Below are 26042 nucleotides of genomic sequence, written 5' to 3'. Positions count from 1 at the left end.
ATATTAATACACATATACATTAAATATAACTTCGGCCTTCTGACTACGGGTTCATGTAAGACGCTCCCTGTGGCACGCTGAACGACAGCTGGTGAAGAGTCGGAGCATTTAAAGGAGAACACGTCAGATGTGGTGCTTCAGCTGTAACTCAACGTGAGCGCTGACGTCTGAGGACAGAACCAGGCCTCCGTGTGCGATACGTACATCGTTCTCTGAGGTTCCACACAGGCTGCAGGACTTGCACTCGATGCACTGCCACTGGTACGTCGTCACCGCCTGCATCATGTTCTCGGTGAACTGCAGACACGTGGGGTGGCCTGTGGAGGGACGGAGACGAGAAGAAAACAGAGTTTACCAACGGGAAGTCAATGTTAAGAAGAATTTAAAGTCCTTTTTTTAATTTTGTTGATAAAAATTTGACATGAAAAGGATATTTTAATATTATTTAAGGAAATGTGTTTGCTTGAATGATTGAAAAGAATTTTTTAACTAACATTTCAGCCTTTATCCACACTGCCATGTCTTTATCGGTGCTAACTGAGTTTGTGGAGGTGGAAGCTGTAGACAAGTATAAGTATAAATACCACAGTGTAGAAATACTCCAGTACTACTGCACCAAAAGTAAAAGTACTCGTGTAAAATGTTGTATTCTAGATGATTAGATACTGATGCATTATTGTGTTGAATGCTGGTGAAGCTTAATAACTTTATTTACTCTTGTTTGTAGTTTGTGATTTAATAAAAATAGATTGTCATTTATTTGCTTATTTGATTTTGTGGTGTTAATTTGAACATGCAAAGTAACTGAGGTTGTCAAATAAATGTCTTGGAGTCAAAAGTACAGGTGTAAAGTCGAAGCAAATGTAAATATTCAAGTTAAAGTCCAAGTGGCTGAAAACTGAAGGTCGGTACAAAGTGAATCCACTTCACACAGCTGTGTGTGTTTTTATAATTCAGACAACTGTTTTTGCAGCCACAGTGTTAAAAAAAATACACACATCTGGATGACATTTTGCAACACAAGCACAGAAAAACACAACCGAGACATTTTTTATCATCTTCCCATAAATCTGCACCAAAAGCAACACATTTGGTTCTCGTTAAACTCGTCCTCTCGTCTCCGTGCTGCAGCAGCGTCTTACGAGCACAGCGATCTGTTCAGTCGGATCAATGGGGTGTCGATGAGCCGTCATAAAACTGATTCATATCTGGACAGGGAGAGCTGCCGGAAACGCTGATCTCTATCAGCCTGCGATGGATGAACACCAGCAAACCTGAGCTGCTGCTGCTGCCTGTTTCCCAAATCAAAGTAAAAACTGGCAGCTTAAAGAGCCCACATTCTGCACATTTACAGGTTTTTAATTTTATTTTTTTGTGATCTTTTATGGTCAAAAACACATTCTGTTCCTCATTCTGTGCATTGCTGCTGCTCCATTCCTGTCTGAAATGCTCTGTTTTAGCTCCTGTCCCTTTAAAGCCCCCCCACCCCCACCCCAAAGCCTGCTCTGATTGGTCACCTGGTCCGACCAAAGCCAGGTAACGTCAGTCAGTAACGTCGGACAAGAGATGGAGTCGTAGCAGAAGGCAGTGAGGAAATATTGGCAAACTGTGAGGCAGCTGCTCACTGTGTCACTTGATGATGTCAGCAAGTAACAGAAGTAAAGCCTGGATTCCAAACGAGGCGTTTCAGGCAGCGAGCGAGCAGCGCTTCCTGTTTCGTAAGCTTGCAGACCTTTAACCTGCACAAAGAAGCAGCTACATAACAATTTGAAGGAAAGGAGGAACCAAAAGAGCAGAATATGGACCAGTTAAGGATGAGCGTCTCATCTGAGCTCTACTGATAAACATGAGGCTGTATTCCTGACAGACAGAGAGGAGCGATGGAGTGGCGATTGGCTCTTACCTCTCGGCCAATGGAGCGACTCCACGTCCATCCCTGCCCCTGCCATGTGTTTAATTAGTTTTTTATTCCTCATTCTTTGGTCCACCGTGCTATCGACCTTGTTAGTCCGGAGATAATTAGGAAGCGGCGGCCATGTTTAGTCTGTGGTCTTGATTATCTGACGCAAGCCAAATGTAGGGAGGAGTTTAATTTAGTTTATGAAAAATGAAAAATGTCCATGAGCATGATAAAAAAAAACAAATGGCACTGTGTCCAGGAGAGAAGAAGCTGACTTTGGATATACGTCTTCCAAGAGGTAAAAAATAATCCAGTGAGTGTCTTCAGAAGGCGAGGCCCTGCAGTCCTTTAAAGTATTTCCTTCAATAAAAACGAGGTCCAACTGGTCAAGACGTCCCGTTATCAGCTGTCGGCATCACCGTCTGAGAACAAAATCGCTTCCTCGTCTTCAAAGCCATGAAAGGTGGAGGCGTCACTGTCCGACGCGCCGCCGAACAATTCTTCGAGAGCGCTCGGCCTCCTCCCATCCTTCTTCGCTCCTCCTCTTCCAGCTACCATGAAAACATCAGCGTCAGAGCAACACACACAAGGAGCTGTTCTAACACACTCTCAGACATTCTGCTGTCTCACTGCAGATGATTCGAGAAAAGCTTGTGCGGCTTTGGCTAGTGTGGAGAAAAAAAAGGGAAGAGGAATAACAAAAAAATAAAAATAAAAAGCAGCCAGATGTGCCATAAGGTGATGCATGAAAACGGAGCAACAGAAGAGTGAAGGCATGTCGTCTGGAGGCAGAAGTCCTGCCTGATGGACGAGGCTGACATGGACGAGCATGCAGGATGGAAGCAAGCAGCCAATTCTAGGATTTTACTGCATTTTCACATGAAATAATGCAAAGATTTCCAGCTGTTTCTTAGTTTTTATGCTGTGAAAGGCTCATTGACAACCCATTGAAGCAACACGGAAAACCCAAATCGCTGCAAACCTTAAACATCTGCATCCTATCAGCTGAAGACACGCGAGCATCACTGTGGAGGTCAAACTAAACTTTAACGGTGTACGTATTCCCAAAAGAGATCGCAAGAAAGCGAAGAACACACATGAACAGGGTCGTGGACAAAAAGGAAGGAAAGTAAAATGAGATGCGCAGCAGACACGACGTAGAGGATGAGTCTAGCAGACGACACGCCATCTGAGTAGTTTAAGGTCTGACATGTAGAGATTGAACGATGAAGGTTGGTCAAACTCTAACGACCACTACAGGGTGCACTGGATCACGAAAGTCACGGTTCGGACTGTATTTTGGCTTTCTGGTGACGGATTGGACAAAGAACACGGCTGTCACTGTTCACTGCTTTTAATTTGTCCCATTAATGTGACAAAGAGCTGCTCTATACCCAGATTTAGGGAGTTATTTCTCACAGAGGCAAATGTATGTTTTTAGGGCCATTTGTTGGTCTGTGAGCAACATTACGCAGAAATCACCAGCGAGGAATTCATGAAACTTGGTGCAAATGGTGCGTTTACTGTGAAATTGTGAAGTCGGGCGTTGGCCTTGACACAGGACAGCGCTCTCCTCGTGCTATTCTAGTTATTTCATTTAATTTTCACGCTACGATGGTCGACATCTACAGCCCATTACACAGCTAGTAGCTGCAGGACAGTTAGCTTGAACGGCTCTTTCCAAGAAACTATTACCTGCATCTACAGAGCTCACATCGTGTTTGTTTGATGCGTACAGAAACCACACTGACAACAAAAACATCGCTGCAAAAAGCAAAGGTCGTCTTTGACTGGAACCAGGCTTTCCACTGCTACCAGTCTTTGTGCTAAGCTACGCCTCTGGTGTATAAAAGATGGATGTAGCCTCCAGGTCTGAAAAGTGAAACCAGCGCAGAAGTGTCTCCAACCTGCCTTCTCTCCAACAGCCAGCAGGGGGAGACTCCCTCTGGTGTGGTTGTATTGTAGCATTAGCCTGCTTCTCATTTGATTTGTGAGCTCAGTAAACGTCTTCCTAATAAGTTTATGGTCTCATGTAGAGGAAAATACACGATAAAGGAGACTATGCTTAAATCAGAGTCGTTAATACATCAAAGATGGTGACGGCCACATTCCAAACTCGAGGCTTCAGAACATCCACAAAGCAGCAGGTGGTTACGTCCATCTTCTATACACAGGCTGCAGGTTGGTCTGACCATCAGGTTAGCTCATCCTAGCTTTATAGCTCCTATTCAGGCATTCAGTATGAACTAACGAGTCTTTTAATGAGAGGACGTCTTTCTGACGTGCAACCAACGTTTCCTATAAGCTGATTAGAATGAGGCTGTTCTATCAGTGCCGACGGTTAACAAACAAAAATGCTTTAACTTGAACTCACCAGAACGTCCACAGTCGGAGCAGGACACCAGCTCCTCGGCCTGGCCCGTCTTCCTGTTGGAGTCCTGGTCCCCGAGGCAGAAGTCACAGTAGTCGTTGGGGATGATGGAGCCGTCGGGGCCCTTCTGAGCTGTCAGCAGGAAGAGGCATTCGTAAGGACAAAGGACGCGCCAGCCACCGTTCATTTTCAGACACTCTTCCGCTCACCGGCGTCTTACGTTTGTGGTTGTCGGTACTCTGCGGGGAAGACGGAGTGGTGTCGGCCTCCTTCTCCTCCTCGCCCTCCTCCTCGGCCAGGTGGGTGTGGGTGTAGTGGTAGCTCAGGCCGGGCCGGTTCTTGTAGCGCTTTCCACAGACTACAGAGGAAACATCAGAGCTCCATGAGAAACAGGAGAAAGCCTCGCAGACGGCGGGACGTAGGGAAAGAGATCACTACTGCTCTACATGTTTAATGCTGAGAAATGTTTTACATGTATGTTAAATAAAATATAACTAAAGGCATACGACAGGCAACACAGACAGTAGAACATGTAAATGATGTAAAAATCCAGACGTACTGACAGGGATTACACAAGCAGGTCTAATGAAAGGACTAATAGGTACACGGGTGGGTAAAGGCACAATATCTACCTACAGCTGCTTTCAGATACTAAAAGTGGATTTTTAAAGTCCGTGTAAAGGAAATTTAGAGATTTATTTCTCTATATTTCGGAAAATAACTGCTGAAAACATGTAAAAAGACAAAACGATGTCGTGGTAAACTGTGAGTTGAACTGTTTTTTAAAATAATTTTTGACTTTGGGATCTTTTGGGGAACTCGTGGATCGATGACACACTGAAGTCGTACCTTGCATCCCCCCTAGCGCTGGAAAAATTCTAGCACATCAGCATCAGTGGTTCTCCTGCTCGAATGCGATTTACTACAGCATACAGTTTGATAGCTAACTGTGCAAATGCATCTCCTTTATTTTAGTTTCCTCAGAATAACATGAAAGTTAGGTGGATTGGTTCTGTAAGGAGCCACGTTGACGTAGAGCTGAGGACCAAACCGACACCTGCCAATGCAGCGATCCAGGTCATAATAATCCATAAATGTTTCAGTAGAAGGCAACGAAAGTTTTCTTCTTGGTACCAGAAGATGCTTCTGACCGACTGGTGGGAGTCCCAGGTGTCGGGTACTTATAACGGGGTCTTGAGGTCCATTTCCAGACAACTGTGCTACCATTTACACCTGGAAGCATGCGTTTGGTGGTGATAATAAATATCTGGGACTCCCCTTAAGAACTGAGGAAGACTCTTGGATGAAGGTGAAACATCTTCAAGAACCAAAACAAGAACTCCAGCTGCTTTACGTTGGAGTTCTGACCATCTCCACTGACGTCTGCAGGACATTCTGACCATCCAGTACCAGGTGCCAGATGGATCATTACAGCAGGTAGTGAAGGAAACGTTCCCTATCATCAGTTTGCATCCTGTCTGCTTTGGCATAAACAAACTCAGGTGGGTTTGCACGCTTAGTTCGGCTCTTCTGGACTCGTGCACGCTGATTATTTTTTCACGATTTTGACACCTGATGCTATAAAATGACTGAGGTAGACTCACACTAACGTGGTCTGGTGTCTTCTGTGGCGTGGCGGACTCGTGGCTGCTGCTTTACACGGACTTTAAATGAGCTTCAAACTAATAATGCTTTTCTGTTTCAGTACGAGCAACACAACATGATTAGAGATTATTAGGCGACTTTTTTAATCTTTCAGGAATGCAAAGTCACTGAACTGATAAATCAGACATGTTGATGAAACAGAACAGAGGCATGTGTGTGCTACTGCTATGGAGACTGATCTAGTCTAGTCTTGCACTACGAGCTGCTGACGGTGAGCACGCTGGAGCTGCAGCCATTATAGAAGGAAGTCTTTGTGCAGCTCTCCAGCTCCTTAACGCTGGAGAGTGTGACCACAGAACAAAGCACGTTTTGGTAAAAACACTCTTCCAATTTTCATGAATAAATAAATGAATAAACACCCATAAGTGTGAACACTTCTACAATGGCTACACGTGAGGATCACATCACAGCTACAGTAGAGTGACCTACGAAGCATGCATCCCTCTGTGCGGCATTAGCTGAGCTGCTGCTTAACCCTCTGAACCCCGGCCAGTGTCTGGATGATTTGGTTTATTTCTTAATTTGCTCCTGTCGCATATTTGAATCCCTGCAGGATCATTTTTCACTGCAATATGAAGCCGTGCAGGAAACAGAACAACATGAATTAAGAAATGTCTTATTACTGCTTTAAAAGTCTAAAAAATAATAATAATAATAATAAAAAAAGCATCAGCATGTTTTCCAGTTATGTGTTACCAATACTGGAATAAGTGAGGCTTTCTACGCTACACATAGTTTATTTCTTTACCTGTTATTCTGCACATCAGCTCCAGAAAGATGCTTCACTGTGCAGAATGCATGATTCCAACAGCTCACTAACAAACTAGCTCCTCTCTGTACCATCTTTGAGCCATGCTGTGTTTATTTTATCGCATTAATATCCTTTTTTTTTGTTGCTGCTAAATCGCTCTAATTTGTTTTCATACTTGTCTCCTGCAGTTCAGCCGAAAAGTCTTTCATCAGCATTTTTATCAGCAGGTTTTCAAAAATATTTTTTTACAGAATATTTTTAGTTTTGGCAAAGTTTCAAATGAGGCATGTACAGTAAACTAATGTTGATGAAACGTTGTGATTTCAGGCTTTGATTTGGTTCATTTCTCCGGTTGAACTGCACATCACCCATGATTCATTCAGTTACAGATGATTCCCTCCGTTTGTTTTTATAGTTTCTGACTCTGACAAATGGTGTAATTTAGCAGATTTTTTAAAGGGTTCAGAGGGTTAAGCATGGTCTGCCCTGCAATGAGCATCATGCAGGCACACGGCGTAGCGTTAGTGTCATGCAGCGCTGGCACTGAACTCAGGAAGGGATGCCTGGACTGGCGTAAAGCATCGAAAGCAGAAAGAATTAGCATTCATTCAGCCATTCAAACACCACACGCCCGTTAGCATGGAGGCTAATCGTCAGGACAGCTCAGGGAGCCTCTAGAAAGACAAGATGGCGACAGGTTCAGGTACCTTCTTCAGCCTTTTTTGAGTTATACTTTTGTTTGTATCTATCTGGAACAGAGAAGACACAAAAGCAAACAAATAACGGAAAGACAGAACAAGACACAAAATGAGGATGAGATTCATTTGTCTGAGGCCCCGTCTATCCACAACCCCAGCAGCGGCTCATTCCCGGGGATTCTGCCCGAGGACGGAAGAGGCATGCTAGTCAGCTCTGGATTAGCAGCAAACTCTGTCTTCATGCTGCAGAGGAACTCTCAGGAACAGACAGAGAGACCGTTGAAGAGGTAGGAGAAAATCAATCTATCTTCTCTGCTCACAGCTTCTCCACTTTTAGAAAACGTTCATTAAGCACAAACTCATGGCACAGGATGACCAACGAAGCACAGAGGAGTTCAACCTTCTGCTCTCTTACTGTCACAGACGTAGGGTTTGTCCTGGTCGTCCACGTTCACGGGTTCTGTCCTCCTGCGGCTCGATCCTCTGCTCTGAAAGGAAACACAAACAAGGATTATTTTCACTTAATCGATTAGAAAAACGTCAAAGAATAGTTATGACCACAGCCCGGATGTATTCAGTTTACCGCCACAGAAAAGGAAAGACACCTGAAAACGTTTAAGAGGCTGCAAACAGAGAATCTACACTGGATTTCCTAAGAATTACTCAAAACAATTAATTTATTGGTTGGTGATTATTTTAGTAGTTGATGCCTAATTGATTAATCTAATAATAACATACAACCTGCATCCTGTGTGAGCTCTCTGTATGTTCATGAAATAAATCAATGACATTTGTACTTAATGTATATGTTGTAAACCAGCAAAAGCTACATATAAAAACCTTTAATCTATAATAATAATAATATATGTGTGTAATATGTATAATACTACATAATAAAAGGCCCAATCAGAATATGTTTTAGTGATGTCGATCATCTTATTGTGGGTAAAGGAGTTGATCTCAATTATCTGACTTGTTGTTTGATCTATAATATGTCTAAAATAATGTCTTCTAAACCTAAAAATATTCAGTTTGCTTTCATAGAGGAGGAAAGAAACCAGAAAATATACTTTTAAGAAGCTGCAATAAGAAAGTTTAGACAGTTTTTCTGAAAAAAAAAATACTCAGAAAACTGTAGCATGAGAAAACGAATATACAACACTCCACCATATTTACACATTTACTACAATGACAGCTACTAAACTATTATTAATTTTAGTAAAAAGACAAAAAAAATTCCATCTACTGTTTTTTTTACCCAGAGATTTCTAAACAAAACGGATTAATGGATTTACTAGTTGACAAGTGATGGATTAATTGATTCGTTCGTGCAGCTCTAATGAGACCGTCTTGTGAAACACACTCATATAAAACCCTTCTTTTTGTCTCTGGGACTCACTTTGCCTCTGTTTCTGTTCTTCCTCTTTGGAGTATCGAGTTCAAAGTCCTCGTCGTCCTGGAAACCGTCTCCGTTTTCCTCAGCTTCCAGGACTCTCTGCGGTGAAAACACACAGTCAGAAATAAAACAGGAGGTAAAATGGAAGAAACAGCCGACGGTATGAAAGGTTAGAAAGGAGGAGCCTGAGTTAGAAGCTCTGATGTAGTTTTAATTATCACACTGTGGTGATGCTGAGGACCGGAGGAGTCGACAGAATTCATCCACATCAACAGCAAAGAAGTGATTCAGCTCAAACCGTCTGAATACAAACTAATGTTCAATTACACATTTGCTCTTTTTTGTCTTTTGCGATGCACAAACCTGAGTGGACACTAAACATCAGCAGCAGCAGCACGGCTCTTTAAACATCTGCATCTGGTTCAGCTGGTGAAGCAGCATCATGACAGAGACTTCAATGAGGCTGATCGGCTTCAGACGAGCAAACAAATACTAAAACAAACTGAGCTACGAGAGAATTGTATTCATATGCACCACAAGAACATCTGATAACCACTATGTGCATCGTTTTGTTTTGGGGTTTTTTTTCCCTTTTTTGTGTAAATCGGTTGAAAATAAAGTATCAGGCAGAAGTTTTTGCGCGATCTCGTAGAATCAGACTGAGGACTTCCCCAGAGATGTCTAAACGTGGGTCATCAGAATCTTAAAAGATGGATTCTGGGATTTTCTGGGGTGCGTTTCTGAGTTTTTTTTTGCTAAAATCAGGTTTAGGACACAGATAAGGTAAATGTAGTCCTGTGATTTATATTTTTTAAAACAACAAGGGGTCATGATGAACTATACAGAAGATATTTATCACGTATCTGCCTGGAGAACAAAGCTCTGCTGTCCACGGATGTACCGAGGAGGCTGATTTAAGCTAAGATCTGCTGAGAAGCTAACTTCCTGTTAATTGTGTAGGTTCCTGCTTGGAGGCTGTCGTTTCCAGCATCAAGGCAAACAGGGAGCATGTTTAAATAAAGACCTGTATCTCCAGCAGGGTCTCCTCGTCCTTGCTGATGTTGTTCTTCTTCTCCAGCAGGTTGTCGGCTCTCAGCAGGGCCTCCAGCGCCGTGGCCTCCCCCGGCAGACCCTCACGCTTGGGGGCCAGTTCTGCTTCTGAAGAGGCAGAACACACAGAAAGGAACGCTTCAGGCGACTGGTGGATGCAAACCACAGGAAAAGGTGTGCAGCGACTGGTGTGCTTCAGATCGCAGGTTTTCTTCACAACTCGCTGTTCTAAATAGTTTTTTAAAAGTTTTAAAAAAGAAAGCAGTGAATTCCTCTAATGCTTCAAATACATTCATGCACAGATGAAAAAGACAAATCCAGTCTCAGAAAGCTCAGTTTAGGATGAACAGCCTGAAGTTGGACATGATAGACGGAGTTCTGGTGCCTCAGATACATCAACAAAAGATAATCCAGGTGCACGTAGGAAAGGAAATCAGCCCAACAGGTTCAGAAAACACTGCTTTAAAGCCCAACTGTTCTCCTTCTACTGTACATCTGACTTCATCTCTCTCCCTCTGCTCATTTCCGCAGAGATGAAGTCGCTGCAGCGCGACTCTCCGTCCTCCCTTTGAACTCTAATACCAGGATGAACCCGGAGTGAAGCAGCGATGTGATGAAGACGGTCGGCGGCGAACACGACTGCTGAGGCTGAACAGAGGGACGCCGTACGCCTCCATCCTCCTCCATCCTCCTCCGTCTTCCTCCATCCTCCTCCATCTCTCTGTATTTTGTTAACCTTGTGCAGTTTGCAACCAAGAAAAGTTAGAAGAATGAGCTTCTCCTTGGAAATTAAAGGTATTTTTAATCACTACTTGTTTAATAAAAGGTAGAATAAACAAGTTTTTAAGCTGATTGTGCACAAAAATTAAAGTTTTTCCCTGTTCCTTAAAAGATTTTTAAAAATTTGTTGCACCATATTTATGAAAACAAGTCCTACAGTTTTAAGCTTTTTCATGTTTTTGTTCATTTCTAGCTTTAATTAAATGTGTTCATCCAACAACATTATTACTAGGCAGTTCACTTCTTTAACTGTGATCTACTGATGTGTCTGAAGTGCTGCAGGAGCACCGGGAGCTGAGCATCGCTGCACAAGGAGACGACTTCAAAGCTGGTTTTTGATTTTTATCGGTGCAGTTTTAACATTTTTCAGCTCGTGCCTAACAGAAATAACATAAGGTGAATGTAAAGGCAACATTTTAAGAACTTAATAAAGTATTTTAGCCTTTACTGCTTCAATTCTGATCAATATTTCTGGTTCTGTTTCTCCTGAGTTCTGTAGACGGACCAAATATGAACGTGACTTAAAAAATGAGTCTTAAACTTGCAGTGTGGAAGCTTTGTCTCCCCCTTCTGGCAGTGAGAGTCATTACACAAACAGTGCTGATGTCTGATTACATCATATGGTTTGTTGTTGATCACTTTCTCCCTGAACTCCACCAGCAGATTAAAAAAACAGGCATGCTACTTTTACAAAATCGCCCAAAAGACGCCATTTATAAGAGCTGTAAGTGTAAAAACGGAGAAAATCATCAGATCTGAAGCTTCTCGACGGTTCTTATAACAACAATCATCTGTCATGCTGGTTCAGTCTTCTTTACTCTTCATTCTACATGTCTTGTTTTAAAAAAATGGCCAAAAATAAAACAGTCATTCTGACCAGATTCTGTAGAAAACAAAAAATTCTGCCCTCATCGGCACAACCAGGACAACATCTGCAACCAGCAGTCACACGACAAAGACTCCAGGAGTTTTCAGCTGAACTGCAGGCCGTGTTTCCACCGAGCACAGACGACTAATGTGTGTTAGTCAACTCAAACTGGAAGTAGTGAAATATTTATAATATAAAGAGCCAACATTTATTTTTTGTCCAGAATCGGTAACATGTGGGAAACATCTTTACATGTGGATTTTTACATTTTTTTACATAAATAATTCAACGTCAGTCTTTTTCTTTCTCCTTTTTTTTTTTTAAGTTTCATGTCATTCTAACTGTGTCAGTGTGAACAGACAACCTTTCTCTGTCTTCATGGTCGTGTTGTCTCCATAGAGCTGCAGGACTTTATATTGAGAACCTATATTACTGTGAACCTGTTTTGCTTGAATGCAACAGACGTGAATTCATATGTAAAAGTGTCTCATTCTAGCTATAAATGCACACTTATTGCCTTAAAATAAATGGTAAGCTGCACAAATACATCCAACAAATTGCATCTTTGGTCCAAAGCGTCACCACTTCATTCATCAGGAGGTGAAAAACAAGAAGCAAAAAGCAGGACTTCATCTCTTTTACAGTAACTGTGCGAGCGAGTCTGAGTGTTTCTGCACAAACCTTTTCAGTTCAGGAAGCATTAAATAAACATAAAGCTTTTGCAAAAAGCCCCAAGAGGGGAGAATTCACATTCCTGTGTCGTGTCATGATAGATATCTGGGCCAGAAAACTGCACAATTGGATGTCTGGAAAACAGAACGGAAGACTTCTACGGTTTCACTCGGAGCTGCAGAGCCTTCACAGCGCTTGTGAACTAAAGTGTGTCGCTAGTTTCCTTCTCGTTTTGTGCACTTTGGCTGGTTGGTCAGCTGCAGCTCTGGGGAGTTTCTCTGATTTATTCTTTTTTTTTTTTTCTTTTGCAGAAAACTCCTGAGTATTATATTGCGTCTGGAAGACAGCGAAAGGGGGGAAACAATGGTAGCAGCAGCACAGAAACAAAGACGTGCCTTTATTTCTCCCCCTTATCAGGTTGCCGGGGCATTCCGGCGCTAAAACCCCCCGTAACACACGTACTGTATGCACGCATGTAGAAACTCATAAGACTCACTTACATTGTAATGCCTCATGGACAAATGATTACAGAGGCCCAGTCAGGGTGCTTCAGCGCTGCGACGGGCAGCCGGAGTCATGTGTGGGGGTGTTTGTGTGCAGCCGCAGAACAGTGAGAGGAGGCATTGATTCAGGGGCAAGAATGAACCTGGAGACCTGGAGACGGCCTAACCGGAGCCAGATGGTCAGATAGGGAGCACTAAACGCCACGAGCTGTGTGCGCGGCTGCACAACAAGCAGGGATACGCGAGAAAAAGTGGGTTGAAAGCAAAAAAACAAAAGTGTGTTTACCTAGTCGCAGCTCGCACAGGCGGAGCTGAGGATCCAGAGGAGGGTGGAGCCGCCTCTTCTTTCTCCAGCAGCGAGCGGGGTAGGTGTACATCTGTCCTGCTGCTTGGCCTGGACACACACATACATGCATACATAGATGTAGAGACACAGGCGCACAGGAAGAATTTTAACAACCACTGGCAGGCTGGCCGTTTTAACAAACCTCGCATTGAGTCCCCGCAGAAACGCTCACAGAGGCCCGGCCTTGTTTCCCCGACACTTAATATGTCCTGATGTCAGCGCCGCTCTGGCCCTGCTCCATTTATTCAGACAAATCCTGCTCTTATGCTCAGATTCCAGACGCTGTTTATCACCCATGAGCTTGTTTTGCACGTCGGCCGGACCAAAATAAAAATCTAGTTTATTCATAAGAATATCGCCCAGGCGTTAATCATATTCCACTATTAGGCTGGTGGAGGTGGAGGGAGAGGGCTGATGTCTGCATGAAGAAGTCCAGGGAGGGAGTCCAGGGAGGGAGGGGGAGGGATAAACCCAGAATAAATGCATATAATGTGACTTAGGTCTGCCACAAAGTATAGGGTGTGGCCTGCAGGGCTTTGCATACAAGATGGAGAGGAGGCTATTTGTGTCCGGCTCTCGGTAAAGAGCAGATTGTTCCCTTTGGCTGTGCAGACGAACCAGATGTGCATAACGCGTTGTGACTGCTCGTTTCAGGACAAATCAGCAAGTGGGAGCTCATAAAATGTACAGAAAGAGGGCATGGATGGCTTTTTATCTACTGAGGGAGGGGATCTGTTGAGTTCATGCAGGCCGGACAGCGAGTCAGACGATCGATGCGACTCCAAGTAGCTTAGCTTAGCATAAAGACTGGAAGTGGGGGGAAACTGCTAGCCTGCTCCGGTCAAAGGTTGGACATTCAGTCGACCAGCGCCTCTACAGCTAAAGATGAACACGTCACGTCTCAGTGAACTCCTGGAGTCCTGACAAGCTCACGGTCACAACAGCTCTCGAGGAAAAGAGTCAAAAAGTGACTCCTACAAACTCCTATTTTAAATAAACAAGATATATTTAAGTAATTAGTCAGTCGTTGGCCCTTTTCTCAGCCTTGATTCTAATCTAATCTAATTACAGGCAAACAGATGTCTTGTATAGTTTCAATTTTTCGTCTATATTCAATCTAAGCTTTATGGTATATATTTGCAAAATAGTCCATTATGTTGGTGAACTTCCTGTTTCACTGCATGCATCAGCTGTCTGTGGACGTACCGTCTGAGTTTGGGGAGTTTCTGATCTTTATTCCCAGAGATACATGTGAGAAGTTTTCCCAGTTTTTTGTTGTTGGGAGGATCCAAATGTCATCCAAATGATCAACAGTAAAATGTTTTAATACAACCACCCAGCTCATGAAACAGACCTAATCATAGAAATAAAAACACGTGGTTGGGCTTTGTTGGACCTGAGCTGGAGGTATTTCTGAGATGTTGGCTGCAGCCTTGTGTCGAGATTCCCTTAAAGAAATGGACGTAACAGTTGTCAGGTCCTTCAGCGTTCCTCACCTGGCTGCCGCTGGCGCTTCTCCATCCAGATGTAGCAGTTGTTCTGAGCCACGCCGGTCTGAGAGTCGAGGAAGGGCATCCGGACGCTGCGCTCAGCGCACAGTCGAGCATTGTAGTTCCGACAGTGTTCGATGGCCTCCTGGTAGAACTGATCGCCGAGCCTGAACGCAGAAACGACAACAGTTAGACAGCGATCCTGCAATCTGATGGAAACTATTCAGACTCCAAGTTCACTTTTCACATGAACGTTGCATAAAGGCGTGTTTATAAACTCTGAAGCATGTTTCTGATGTGAGCTAAATGATTCTGTCTGTTGGGAAACGTCTAATGCTGGAAATATTACAGTAGAAATGGAAGAAAACCCCATTTTTCTCCCATTTAAAATGAGAAAATGACAAACATGGACCCACACAGGGCCGTCCAAGGCTGCAACTAACAATTATTTCCATCGTCAATTAATCTGTCGACCATTTTCCCAATTAATCGATCAGCTGTTTGGTCTCTAAAATGTCCAAACACAGTGAAAGATGTACAAAAAGTCGAAGTTCCATCCCCACAGGTCTGGTTTTTTCTACAATATTCACGTTTTTCAGATAATTCTTTACACTATTACTCAGACTGACAATCGATCATCAAACGAGTTGATTAATTTAGCAGCAGATAACTAACTGATGAGTTGTTTTGTGTATAAAATGACAGAAAATGGTGAAAAATGTCGACCGCTGTTTCCTCAAATGTCTTGTTTGGTCCACAACCCAAAGACATTCAGTTTACTGTCACAGAGGAGGAAGGAAACCAGAAAATATTCACATTTAAGAGGCTAAAACCAACCGGAGCTGGAGGATGCTAGGCGAGCGTTCTACTGTTAGAGCTAATCCTCCACAGAACAACCGCCAAATTACCAAAATAGTTGGCAATTAATTTGGTAGTTAGCAACTGAATGATTCATCTTTGCAGCTCTACTTGTGTCCTGGAGAAACCATGTCTGCTGCAGCATCAGTCTCAGCAGCACATGATTCTCCTGCAATCTTTAAACAGGAAGAAAACCAACGAGGATGATGAAGTTGGTGCTTCAGGAATCAGCGGATAAAAGTCTGAAGCAAAGATATATAATATACTCCAGCCAGAACAAACCTGGTTACCAGGTGCTAATATTTACCTTTTAACTGACTATCTACAGGTTTAACCCACCTCTCTACAAATCAGGCCAGCCTGTTCAGATTGAGGTGGTTAAATGAGGCTTTTCTATTCTGAGGGTTCAGACTGTGAGCTCTGTGCATGATGTGTTGTGACATGACAGGGTTGTGTATAAATAGCCCATATTCAGGCACGTATTCTGCATCGTTTCTGCTCATTTTAGGCCTTTTGCACGTCATTTTATGGACTTATAATAGCGTGCAAAATGATTAAGGTCATATTTTGAGGCTGCGTGGCGTGCAATAGAACGCCATCGTGTTTTGGCAACACGTGCTTTAACGGTACGGTTAGAAAACATGGCAGATAGACAGTCAGACAGACAGAACAGAACCACTGGAGAGGATTTTACAGTAATATTTACTCGTATAGCTCACTGCTTCATTCATTTAACATCTGAACTGAAAAACATTTCTTCTGCTTTTCGTCTGTCGAATCCTTGAAACATGTTTTGACCCCTAATAGCAGTAACATGTGCTGGTGATTTGGGATTATCTGGAAATCTCAGTTTGCTGCGTTACAGTCTGCTGCAGACATCAGAGCGTCGATGGGAGTCGAGCTCACGAGAAAAGAAACGAGTCGATGAAGAAGTGAGTACAGACACGTCATGGAGGGGCAGGTGGGTAGAAATCATCAATACTGTCCACAGAGGCAGGATCTCTGAGATCATCTGACACACAGCAAAAGATCTTAAAAAGCCAACTGGTTTCTCAACACTGTCATCATTCAACCCAGTGAAACCAGTGACAGGGAGGCTGGTTCCAGTAGCTCCACTGTGACTGCTGGCTGCTGTGTTTCTGCAGACGTCTTCCTGCCCATCGCCGGCTCTGTGGATCCTCTGCACAGATATGTAAAGAATGCCAAGCTGGACAAAGACCAGCGCTCTGGTCACACTGAATCTCACAAAGATGTGCAGTGTTTGGAGACGGAGGAAGAGGATGATGATGGAGGAGGGGAAGGGAGGAGGAAGGGTGAGGGAGCAGCAAGGACAGCAGCAGGTATTAAATGTAGAAGATGATGGAGGATAGAAGGAGTGTTACATCAGCGTGAAGTTTGTTTTTGACATTTGGCTGTAACTGATGATGAAGTAATTGGATACCGTGTGCTGCACAACACTTCAATCTCTTTTAAATGCTCCCTGACGAGAGGAAACGCAGCGAAATAATGATTCTGAGGGATTTAAAATCACTCCAAACTGTATTAAAGCGATGAAGATGTGGTTGTATTTTCACCAGTGGACAAAAAAAAAAAAGCTGCAGGAGAAGCTTTTTAATCTGATCAGCGGCGCAGAAAAATGACTTCATGTCACCTCTTTAGACTAACAGACAACCGGCGAGGATTCCAATAAATCTTTACTCTGAAACGTAATCCAAGGAACCTGCTCGCCTGAAGAGACTGAACATGGATTCAGAAAGAACGAATTTACTATTTACATTTTCATTCCCTCTACAAACCAGAGAGTTTTCACTTTGCTGTCACATGAGCTGTGGACGGATGTTTCACCATCTTGCTCCTCTGTTCACCACTTTTGAGCCACGCTGCATTTATTTCATTGCTCAGATCTTCCTAACTTTGCTCCTAATCCTCTAACTTGTTTCATCCTTATCTTCTGTGTCCACGTAAACACAGCCTGCAGTTCAAGCAAATACTCTCATCGTTGTGTCAGCTGCACTACGGAGTGCAGAATTTAGCATTTTGTAACGTTATCGGGTCAGAACAGGGTTTATTTTTTGAAAATATTACAATTAAACATGTAAAATAAAGTGACTTTGATTAAATATTCTGTTTTCAAACTTAGATTTGGTTCATGTTTTACACAAAGTTAAGTTTTAATGTTCAAAATCCAACAATTCCATCTGTTCTTACAGTTCTTAGCTGAGAAAAACAGTGCCGATTGCTCTTCTGTTCACCACTTTTGAGCCACGCTGCATTTATTTCATTGCTCAAATCTTCCTAACTTTGCTCTTAATCCTTCTAACTCGTTTCATCCTTATCTTCTGTCTCCACATAAACACAGCCTGCAGTTCAAGCAAATACTCAACATACTAAAAGTCCAACAATTCCATGTTTTTGCATATCCTAGCTGTGAAAAACGGTGCAAATTTTGTCGATTTCTTTTAAAAACACAACATGCCGTTCGAGCTGCTGCTGGTTTTTGGGGTTCAGAGGGTTAACGGATAGAAAAACAGTCTGCAGCCTCAGAGGCCGACATGTAAAAACTCTGCGTGCACCCTCAGTGCCGTGGCGCATGCACAACGTCTGGCTTCAGACGCATGTGTCAGCGCAGCGCAGCCACAGAAACGAGGAATGCAGCTGGTGCTTTGGGTGACACGTGCTTTTTTTACAGTACGAACTGGAATCTGCACCAACTGGCATCCCCGGAGGCGAAGCGTCGTCTCCACTGGACCTCTTCCTCAGCATCATCCTCTGCTCGTTGGTCCCATTTCCACCGACAGTCCCGCGGGCAGCTTCGTAAACTCTTACATAAGTGAGCGTTTCGTGCCGGCTCGTCGGCCTGCCGTGCACGCCTTCATCACGTGAGAGCGAAGCGACAGCGTTCGCCTGGCAGAGCATCTCGGAGGCGTCCTGACCGAGCCGTCGCAGGCCGCTGCCGTTTAGCTGCACGGCTGCTTATGTAAGTTTTGCATGTCGGGGAAACACATTCCTGTTGGAGAGCAGCTTCCTGGATACTGATGGAATCTGCAGTTGTGTGTTTTGTGTGTGTGTGTGTGTGTGTGTGTGTGTGTGTCTGCTGCGATTGTACAGCACAACAGAGGAGGGTTGTGTGTGTGTGTGACGGGCAAAGCTCAGGTTGAAGTCTACAGGTAGGAGCTGATAGGGGCAGAGAGGTGCTTTAATCTTATTTGTTTTCTCAGCTGAATTCATTAAACACTTGAACATTCAAACTTACACTCGCATGAATAATTCTCCTCAGAACCAGCTGATTCTTCATCTACAGTAACTTCAGTTTATTTAATGGAGCCATGCAACGTTTTAACCTTCATACTGTGAATATTTTCAGAGTTACAGGACCCTGACGTACAACATGATGCATTTTTCCATCATATCTGAGCCTCAGAACTTCATCAGTGCAGCAGAAAGACACACGATTAAAACACATCTGAGTTCTGGTAGAACCTGACACCAGATCAGCTCAAGGTGTCACAATCTGAAGACGCCATCTGCTTTTTGTTCTGCACAGTTGTCTCTATAAGCATCAGTATTATGGGATGTGTCACAGTGGTAACAGTCAGACTGCAGCAGTTTAACGTCTACGACAGAACCAGTCATCGGTACCCTGAATGTGGTTCCGGTTCTGATCATTCACCAGAGAAAACTCTACAAAGTGCATTCTGGGTAAACTGTCCAGGCTCATATCAGCATGTGTGGTGGTGGTTGGTCAGAACCAGTTCTAGACGATGGAAGGACCGTTCTACCTCCAGAAGATACCAGCTGATCATCTAATGGACATGAATCTTCTTGGATTTCAAGTCATTTTGGGGAAGCTCTGGTCATTTTGGACAGACTTGCAATTTTGGAAAAGTTTTGAGTCATTCTAGACTTTTTTTTTGGAGAAGTTTCAAGACCTTTCAGACACGTTTTGAACAGTTTTTGGCACATTTAGGATCACTTTGGACAGGGGGGAACTCTACAAAGTGCATTCTGGGTAAACTGTCCAGGCTCATATCAGCATGTGTGACGGTGGTTGGTCAGAACACATTATAACAAATGAAAGGTCTCATTTTTACCAACATTTGCTTTCAGGATCATCTTCTAGACACGATTCCTTCTGCAGTAAAGCATGTTTTTGATATAGTCGTACTGTAGCACTCGTGAATGTAATTTCTGGTTGTGAGATGCAGAAACAACTTCCTGAAACAATGTCCCTGAGGTTTTACACCGAAGGGATCAATAAAGTTTTATTCTGTTCTATTCTGTTTTATCGAACAGTTTAATCTCGTCGATGGAACCAGTTCACAGCGTTCAGAGCTGGTCCGAACGTCTTTCAGATTCTCCTCTGACGGCATTCGGTTCTGTTTCCGTCCTCAGACTAATGATGTGTAAAATGGTTTCAGTTCCTTAATCGTAGTTTTTACCTTTTCTGAATGTTAAACGTGCCTACAGCAGAACACTACACGGACACAGAAGGAACCGAGGCTGGACGATGAATCTGGTATTAAAATGATCCTTTCTAATGTTAAATCTGTCGTCTTTCTCTCATCGATCTTCCTCAGTTCTGTTTTACTCGCAGCACTTTCTCTTCCTCCTGTGAGCAGAATAATTAATCCCGACAGGAACTCATCAGCAGGTTCATCCATCATTGTCACGCCTCTCTGTCTGTTTGTGTTCATCTCTCATCACTTTCTTTTAAACTGTCTCCAGCTTGTTCCAACAAGTTCTGAGCGCTTCAACGCATCCTAATGTGATGGGTTTTTATTTTAGAGGTGAAACAGCTGGTTGATTATTTGGTTTTTCAAGCTGAAACACCAAACATTTACCAGGTCAACCTCGCAAACGTGAGGATTTGAGTCTTTTCTTTGCAGAGCTGCAAGAATCAATCAATCAATTATCAAAGAATTAAATTAGCTGGTAAATATTCTGACGATCTAACGAGTGGATTAAGTCGTTTTTAAGGAGAAAACAGGCTAAACTCTCTGATCCAGCCTCCTAAATGTGAATATTGTGGGCAAAACAAGAAATCCGAGGACGTCACTTTAAGCTTTTTTGACATTTTTCACCATTTCCTGCCATTTTCTAGACCAAACTAATCAATTAGTCTGGAAAACAACGGAGGCACGGCGTCTCCGAGCACGTAGAACCGTTTAGAAGTTGTTTGCATGATCTCATTTGGATCCCTGAGTCGGAGGTAATGGAAAATCTGTACGGACAACAATACGGCAGTCAGGATGACATGAATTACTGCACGCAGACACATCTTTATGCAATAAAGCTCGCAGATCTGCTGGAGAGGGAAAGTTGGACATGATGGACAGGGAGACAGAGTCCAGGTCTGGCTGTGGGTGAAGCAGGAGGAAGTGCAGAGCAGCAGCAGGCTGGTCTTTGTGGCACTTTGTAGGCCGAAGAGGAGGAGGAGGAGGAGGAGCCGAGGAGGAGCCGAGGAGGCCGAACGGGAGGGAAGAGGAGGGAGATCCGATATGTCCTGGGGCACACGTGTTCGCTTTCAAACCCTGTCACACTCATTTTCTCTCAAACACGAGGATGTGTGCATGCACGAGCGCACAAACGGACACACAAAAGAGGCTGGAAAGGGAAAGGTGCAGCGGGGGGGAGGCGAGGGGAGGCGAGGGGAGGCGAGGGGGGAAACCCGGATTCAGTGGTTCTGCTGCAGAGACGTGGGCTGAACTCATCTCAGCCCGGCGTGGAGGCAAATGCAGAGATATGAGCACAGCAGCAGGCGGGCACAGAATCTGCAGCAGCTCAGACCAGAACAGATCTGCTGCCGTCTATAAATACAAAAACCTAAATGTGTTTAGCTCCCCGCGCCTGGAAGCCTTTTCCTCTCGCGGGGCTCAGATAGACAAAGGCCAGGGCTCGCCTCCGTGCTCAGGCTGCAGCATAAATATATGCTCCAGACAGACACCCCCTCACCCTCCATCACTCACCCGCGCTGGGGGAGGGGCGCCAGGCTAACCCCAAACACATCCCCCCCAGCCATCTCCATCTCCTTTACATTTCCTCTAATCTCTCATCGAAACGCGACCGCCTCCCACCTGAGCTCTGTGCTTCATAAAGACAACGACAGAAGCAGCTACATCACATCATTGTTGAGAAAATATACCAAAAAATAATTTAAAAAAGCAAAAATGTGGCAGCAAAGGTGCCAGAAAGAGTAAAAAGAAAAAAAACAAAACAAAACAATAGAACATTCAAACCATTCAAACACTGTAGGAACACTGAAAACAACAGCAAGAATCTGTAAAATAAAGATATTTTTGCTGATTTAAACATTTGTAGAAATATACATGTTTTCTGTGGACATTATTTGCAGTTTTTTTTAACACTCAACATGTAAATTTTTTTTTTTATTCTGTGATTTTACAAAATATCTACAATTTAACAAAACTGCAAATAACAGTAAATTAAAAAAAAAAAAACTTAATCTACATAATTTTTCTCTATTTTTTTCTTCATTTGTGCTCATTTAAACAGTATAAAAAATGTGTGATTATACTGAAGAACACTGCACAAGCACAAATTATAATTTGGAATAATATAGATTTTGGAAACGGACATTATGTACAGTTTTGGCCTTTTAAGAAAAAAATTAATTAAAGTCTGTTAACTAATAACCATTTCTTTCCGATTAAAAAATATGTAAACGTTTTAAGAAAAATTTCATAAACTTAATTTTCCCTTAAAACAATGAAAAACATCTTAAAATACTGATTATTTTCTGAAATATTCAAAGTAAAAAAAACTGTGTTTTTTTTTTTAGTCACTGTCTGTAAAATAATTGATGATTTTTTGAGAGAGGGGTTTTTTTTGTTGTGATTATTTTTTGTTTTTTTCTTTTTTTTATTATTATTATTGTTTTTTTTCTTTTTTTTTTTTTTTTTTTTTTTTTTTATTTTTTTTTTTTTTTGTCGTCATGTTGTTTATTGATTTTGTTGTTTTTTGTAATACTGCTTTTTTGTGTTATTTTTTATTTTTTTTTGTTGTTGTTTTTTAATCTTCTTTTTTTTTTTTTTTTTTTGTGTTTTTCTATCATGTGTGTAATTTAACAAAACATCTGTAAAATATCAGGGAATTCTTTAAAAAAATGCAGTTAAGACTGTTTACAACCTCCATGTTTTAAAGTGCAGGTTTCAATCACAAAGAAGTCTTTGTAAAAAAAAAAAAGAGCGAGCGCGAGTTTAAATCAGTCATGTAAATATGCGTGTCTAAACAGCCCTGAATGAGCCTCGGACCCAGACGTATTTACTGCCAGGTGCTGATGGTTATAATTCATCTCTCAGAGCCGAGTCTGGCAGCAGATTATTACCACGTATGATTTAACAGCCACATCCTGAGGACAGATGAAGAGTCGGCCTTTTGTTTCTCGCTGCAGGAAAACTGGACCACAGCATTATTTCCCAGAGACACATGTTACTGGATATTGGTCCTTACATTCCTGCAGTCGCCTCACATGCATTTTTCATTACGGCTGCTCCTGCACAGGCGTGGACTCCATCGCACACCATAAATGTTTGTTTTCCTTTTGTCTGCAGTAAATGACGCACCGATATGTGGGATTCATCCTGGATGTGCAGAAATCTGATAACGTGATCAGGAATCTGCCTCCAGCGTACACGAGTCGTTTTCTAAAGAGAAAAAGTCAAAATCCTCTGAGTCCAGCTTCTTAAACATGAATATTGTGGTAAAAACAAGATGTTTGAGGATATCATTTTGGATTTTTTGTGACATTTTTTCACCAACACTGACACTTTTTACAGTTTTTTGACTTACATCAAATGAATCACAAGTTATTTCTTTCAAAAAAAAAAACCCAAAAAACGCAGAAGTTCTCTGATTCCACCTTCCTAAATGTAAAAACAAAACATTTGAGGGCGTCATCATGGACATTTTTCACCATTTTCTAACCCGGACCAAACAACTAACTGATGAACCCATGAATCGATGAGTTAATTAATCACCAACTATTCAGAATTTTGATAATTGGTCTGATTATTCTTTAAAATACAAACAGAATCTACATCGTCTGGTTGCAGCGTCTTAAATTTGAATGTTAAAGTCAGACATCTTAGGACGCCATCTTGGATGTTTTTGGATGTTTTTGGATGTTTTCGTAGTTTATCTACAGGACAATAAATGTTTGAAAGTAAACCAGAATGCCTTTGTGCATCGTTCACCTTTATGTTTAATCTGAAATGAGTGTTTTCTATCATGAATCATTGCATTAAAGTTCCCCAGATCACAGCAAACCAAGTGTTAGATGGTCAGAACGTCCTTGTTCGAGCCGAACCTGCACCATGTTCTCTGGTGTCCTGCCTCCGACCTCCACACATGCACATTATATTTCCATTTTGCAGATATTAGACGGGGGTCTGAAGGGCAGATGGGACTCCCTCCATCCCTCCATCCATCCCTCCATCCCTCCGTCCGCCCCCAGCTTCAGCCTTTCTTTACATGCACCTCTCAACAGATGGACTCTGGAAAATACTGGGACGCTCCTAATCTGCTGCTCTACACGCACAGCACACAACAGCAAACACATACACCTACAGTACATCTCCACGGCTTAATCTGTTTTGGTAGAATACAACAGCTTAAAGGCTTTCTCCCCCCTCGGTCTGAGTTGTCAACAAAGAGCTCGACGAAATGAGAGCAGCATAAGTTTGCTTTAAATTATTCCTCACATCTGCAGAACCGCTTTGAAAAAAGACTTTAAAAGACTAAAAAATAACACCGTGGGTTTAGATACAAGCCTCATTTATCCACACAGTCGCCTCGAATTAAACACGAACCTCCTTTAGTGCCGTCAAAGCACGTTTTCTGGTGAAAACATTCGGTCTTGCACAATAGATTTCGGTTTAACTGTCAAACTCTCTGCACATTTCACACCAGCGGCTGCAAGACAAACATACACGCAGCAGCAGAGATCAACTATCACACATACTGTCAGCTGTTTGAGCAGTTAATCCAACATTCAGAGTCATTTTCTCAAATAAAAAATATGTATAAAAAGGACAAAAGAAGACATTTAGGGGCATCATCTCAAACGTTTTGGTCATTTTTCACCATTTTCTGACATGTAGAGACCAAACAACTCATCGATTAATCAACTATTCACTGAATCACAAACTGTTTTAATGGTAAATTTATCAGTTTAAATGCATTTTAAAAGAATAAACTGTCTAAATTCTCTGATTACAACTTTCTAAACGTCATTTGAAGACATCATCTTGGACCTTTAGGACATTTTTTGCCATTTTCTCACTGAGATCAATCAACTAACTCATTAATCCACTACTATTGAATTGATTGCCGACTGTTTTGATAATCAGTTAATCAATGTGAGCAGTTTTAAATGAAAAAAAACAAAACTTCAACCTTCTCTGATTGCAACATGTTTTTGTAAACAAAGCAAGACGTTTTCTGGACCAAACAACGAATCGATTCTTTATCAGCTACTAAACTGATCACCAATTATTTTGATTTTTGATTGATCAGTGTATTTTTCGTAAAGAAAACAAGGTCTAAATTCTCTTTTATGTGAATATTGTGGACAAAACAAGACATTTGAGGATGTGATCTTGGATTTTTCACCATTTTTCTACTTTTTCTAGATTAAACAACTCAACATCAATCTTGAATTAATCACCAGCTACTGTGATAATCGATTAAACAGTTCGATTTCAGAAAAAGAACGATAAATTCTCAGATAGCAGGATGTTAAATGTGAATATTTTGGACAAAACATGACATTTGATAACATTATTTTGGACTTTATGGACATTTTTCACCATTGTAAACAAAACAACTAACTGATTAACCAAGAAAATAATCAACAAAATAAAATAAATTAAATATTTTTTTCAAATAATCGTTGTTTGCAGCTCTAACCAAAAATGCAAATTGTGTGCATCCCATTAATCCTGCTTGGAATCGATGCACAGTTACATGTTTTGCACCTTTTTAATCATTTGTATGTCACATTTCCATAAAACACGAATTATTTATGTGACTGCAAAGATCAGATTAAATGTCTAAACCTAATAATTGCGCTGCAGGTTTCTTCTGCATACATGAAGAGAGGTCTGCTGTGCACTGTGCTCGTGCATTGACAGCAGGAGTCTCGCACTAAACCCCCCGATCGCTGCGAGCTTTGTGACATTATTTGCATGAAATTATAGATTCGTGCACTGACAAAGAGCCGCGCATGCAAACTTCTGTCAACCGTTTCTCCGAAGCAAAAAACGTGAACAACTTTGAGTCTGAGTGAAACCAGCTGCAGCACAGTGAATGCACACATCAGGAGATGCTTTTTTTTTTCTTTGCACATTCTGCACGCTTTTATATTACACAACCAGGCAAACGCTACCTGAAGACACTGAGGAGTCTGTCCACTAAGTGCACGGGGAAGGTGTTTCTGATTTAAAAGAGCGTTAAAGCCCCGTATTGATAAAACCCGGAGTCGCTTTATCTCATCAAACGATGCAGCAATTTCTTTTTTAAAAATAAAATAAAAATGTACTTACGATTTTAATGGATTATGAATGACAGTCGCCATTTTCCTGCAGGACTGTAACGTAATATTCCAAATCTCGGTGTAGTTTGGGACCCTTATGAAAAAAAAAACACAACAGCCAATGCGGTCCTGCGTGCACCGC

The 26042-nt window shown here is 42.2% G+C and overlaps 1 protein-coding gene across 1 annotated transcript in view; it reads right to left on the bottom strand.

Moving 5' to 3' along the window:
* dpf3 (double PHD fingers 3) overlaps positions 1–25966 on the bottom strand; it is a 27672-nt gene extending 1706 nt beyond the window's left edge. Inside the window, exons 1-10 of the mRNA XM_008281783.1 lie at positions 25911–25966; positions 14497–14657; positions 12941–13048; positions 9806–9939; positions 8785–8880; positions 7801–7873; positions 7395–7436; positions 4492–4629; positions 4275–4403; positions 205–317 (exon numbers count right to left, since the gene is read on the bottom strand). Coding sequence (XP_008280005.1) covers positions 205–317; positions 4275–4403; positions 4492–4629; positions 7395–7436; positions 7801–7873; positions 8785–8880; positions 9806–9939; positions 12941–13048; positions 14497–14657; positions 25911–25942 — 1026 coding nt within the window. The 5' untranslated portion in view covers positions 25943–25966. The remainder of the gene's footprint in view (positions 1–204; positions 318–4274; positions 4404–4491; positions 4630–7394; positions 7437–7800; positions 7874–8784; positions 8881–9805; positions 9940–12940; positions 13049–14496; positions 14658–25910) is intronic.
* Positions 25967–26042: the final 76 nt, after the last annotated feature.

Source organism: Stegastes partitus, unplaced genomic scaffold (genome assembly GCF_000690725.1).
Source record: "Stegastes partitus isolate 25-593 unplaced genomic scaffold, Stegastes_partitus-1.0.2 Scaffold244, whole genome shotgun sequence".
Lineage (NCBI taxonomy): Eukaryota > Metazoa > Chordata > Actinopteri > Pomacentridae > Stegastes > Stegastes partitus.
Note: the sequence above shows the minus strand (reverse complement) of the source record. Positions and strands in the feature narration are given on the sequence as shown.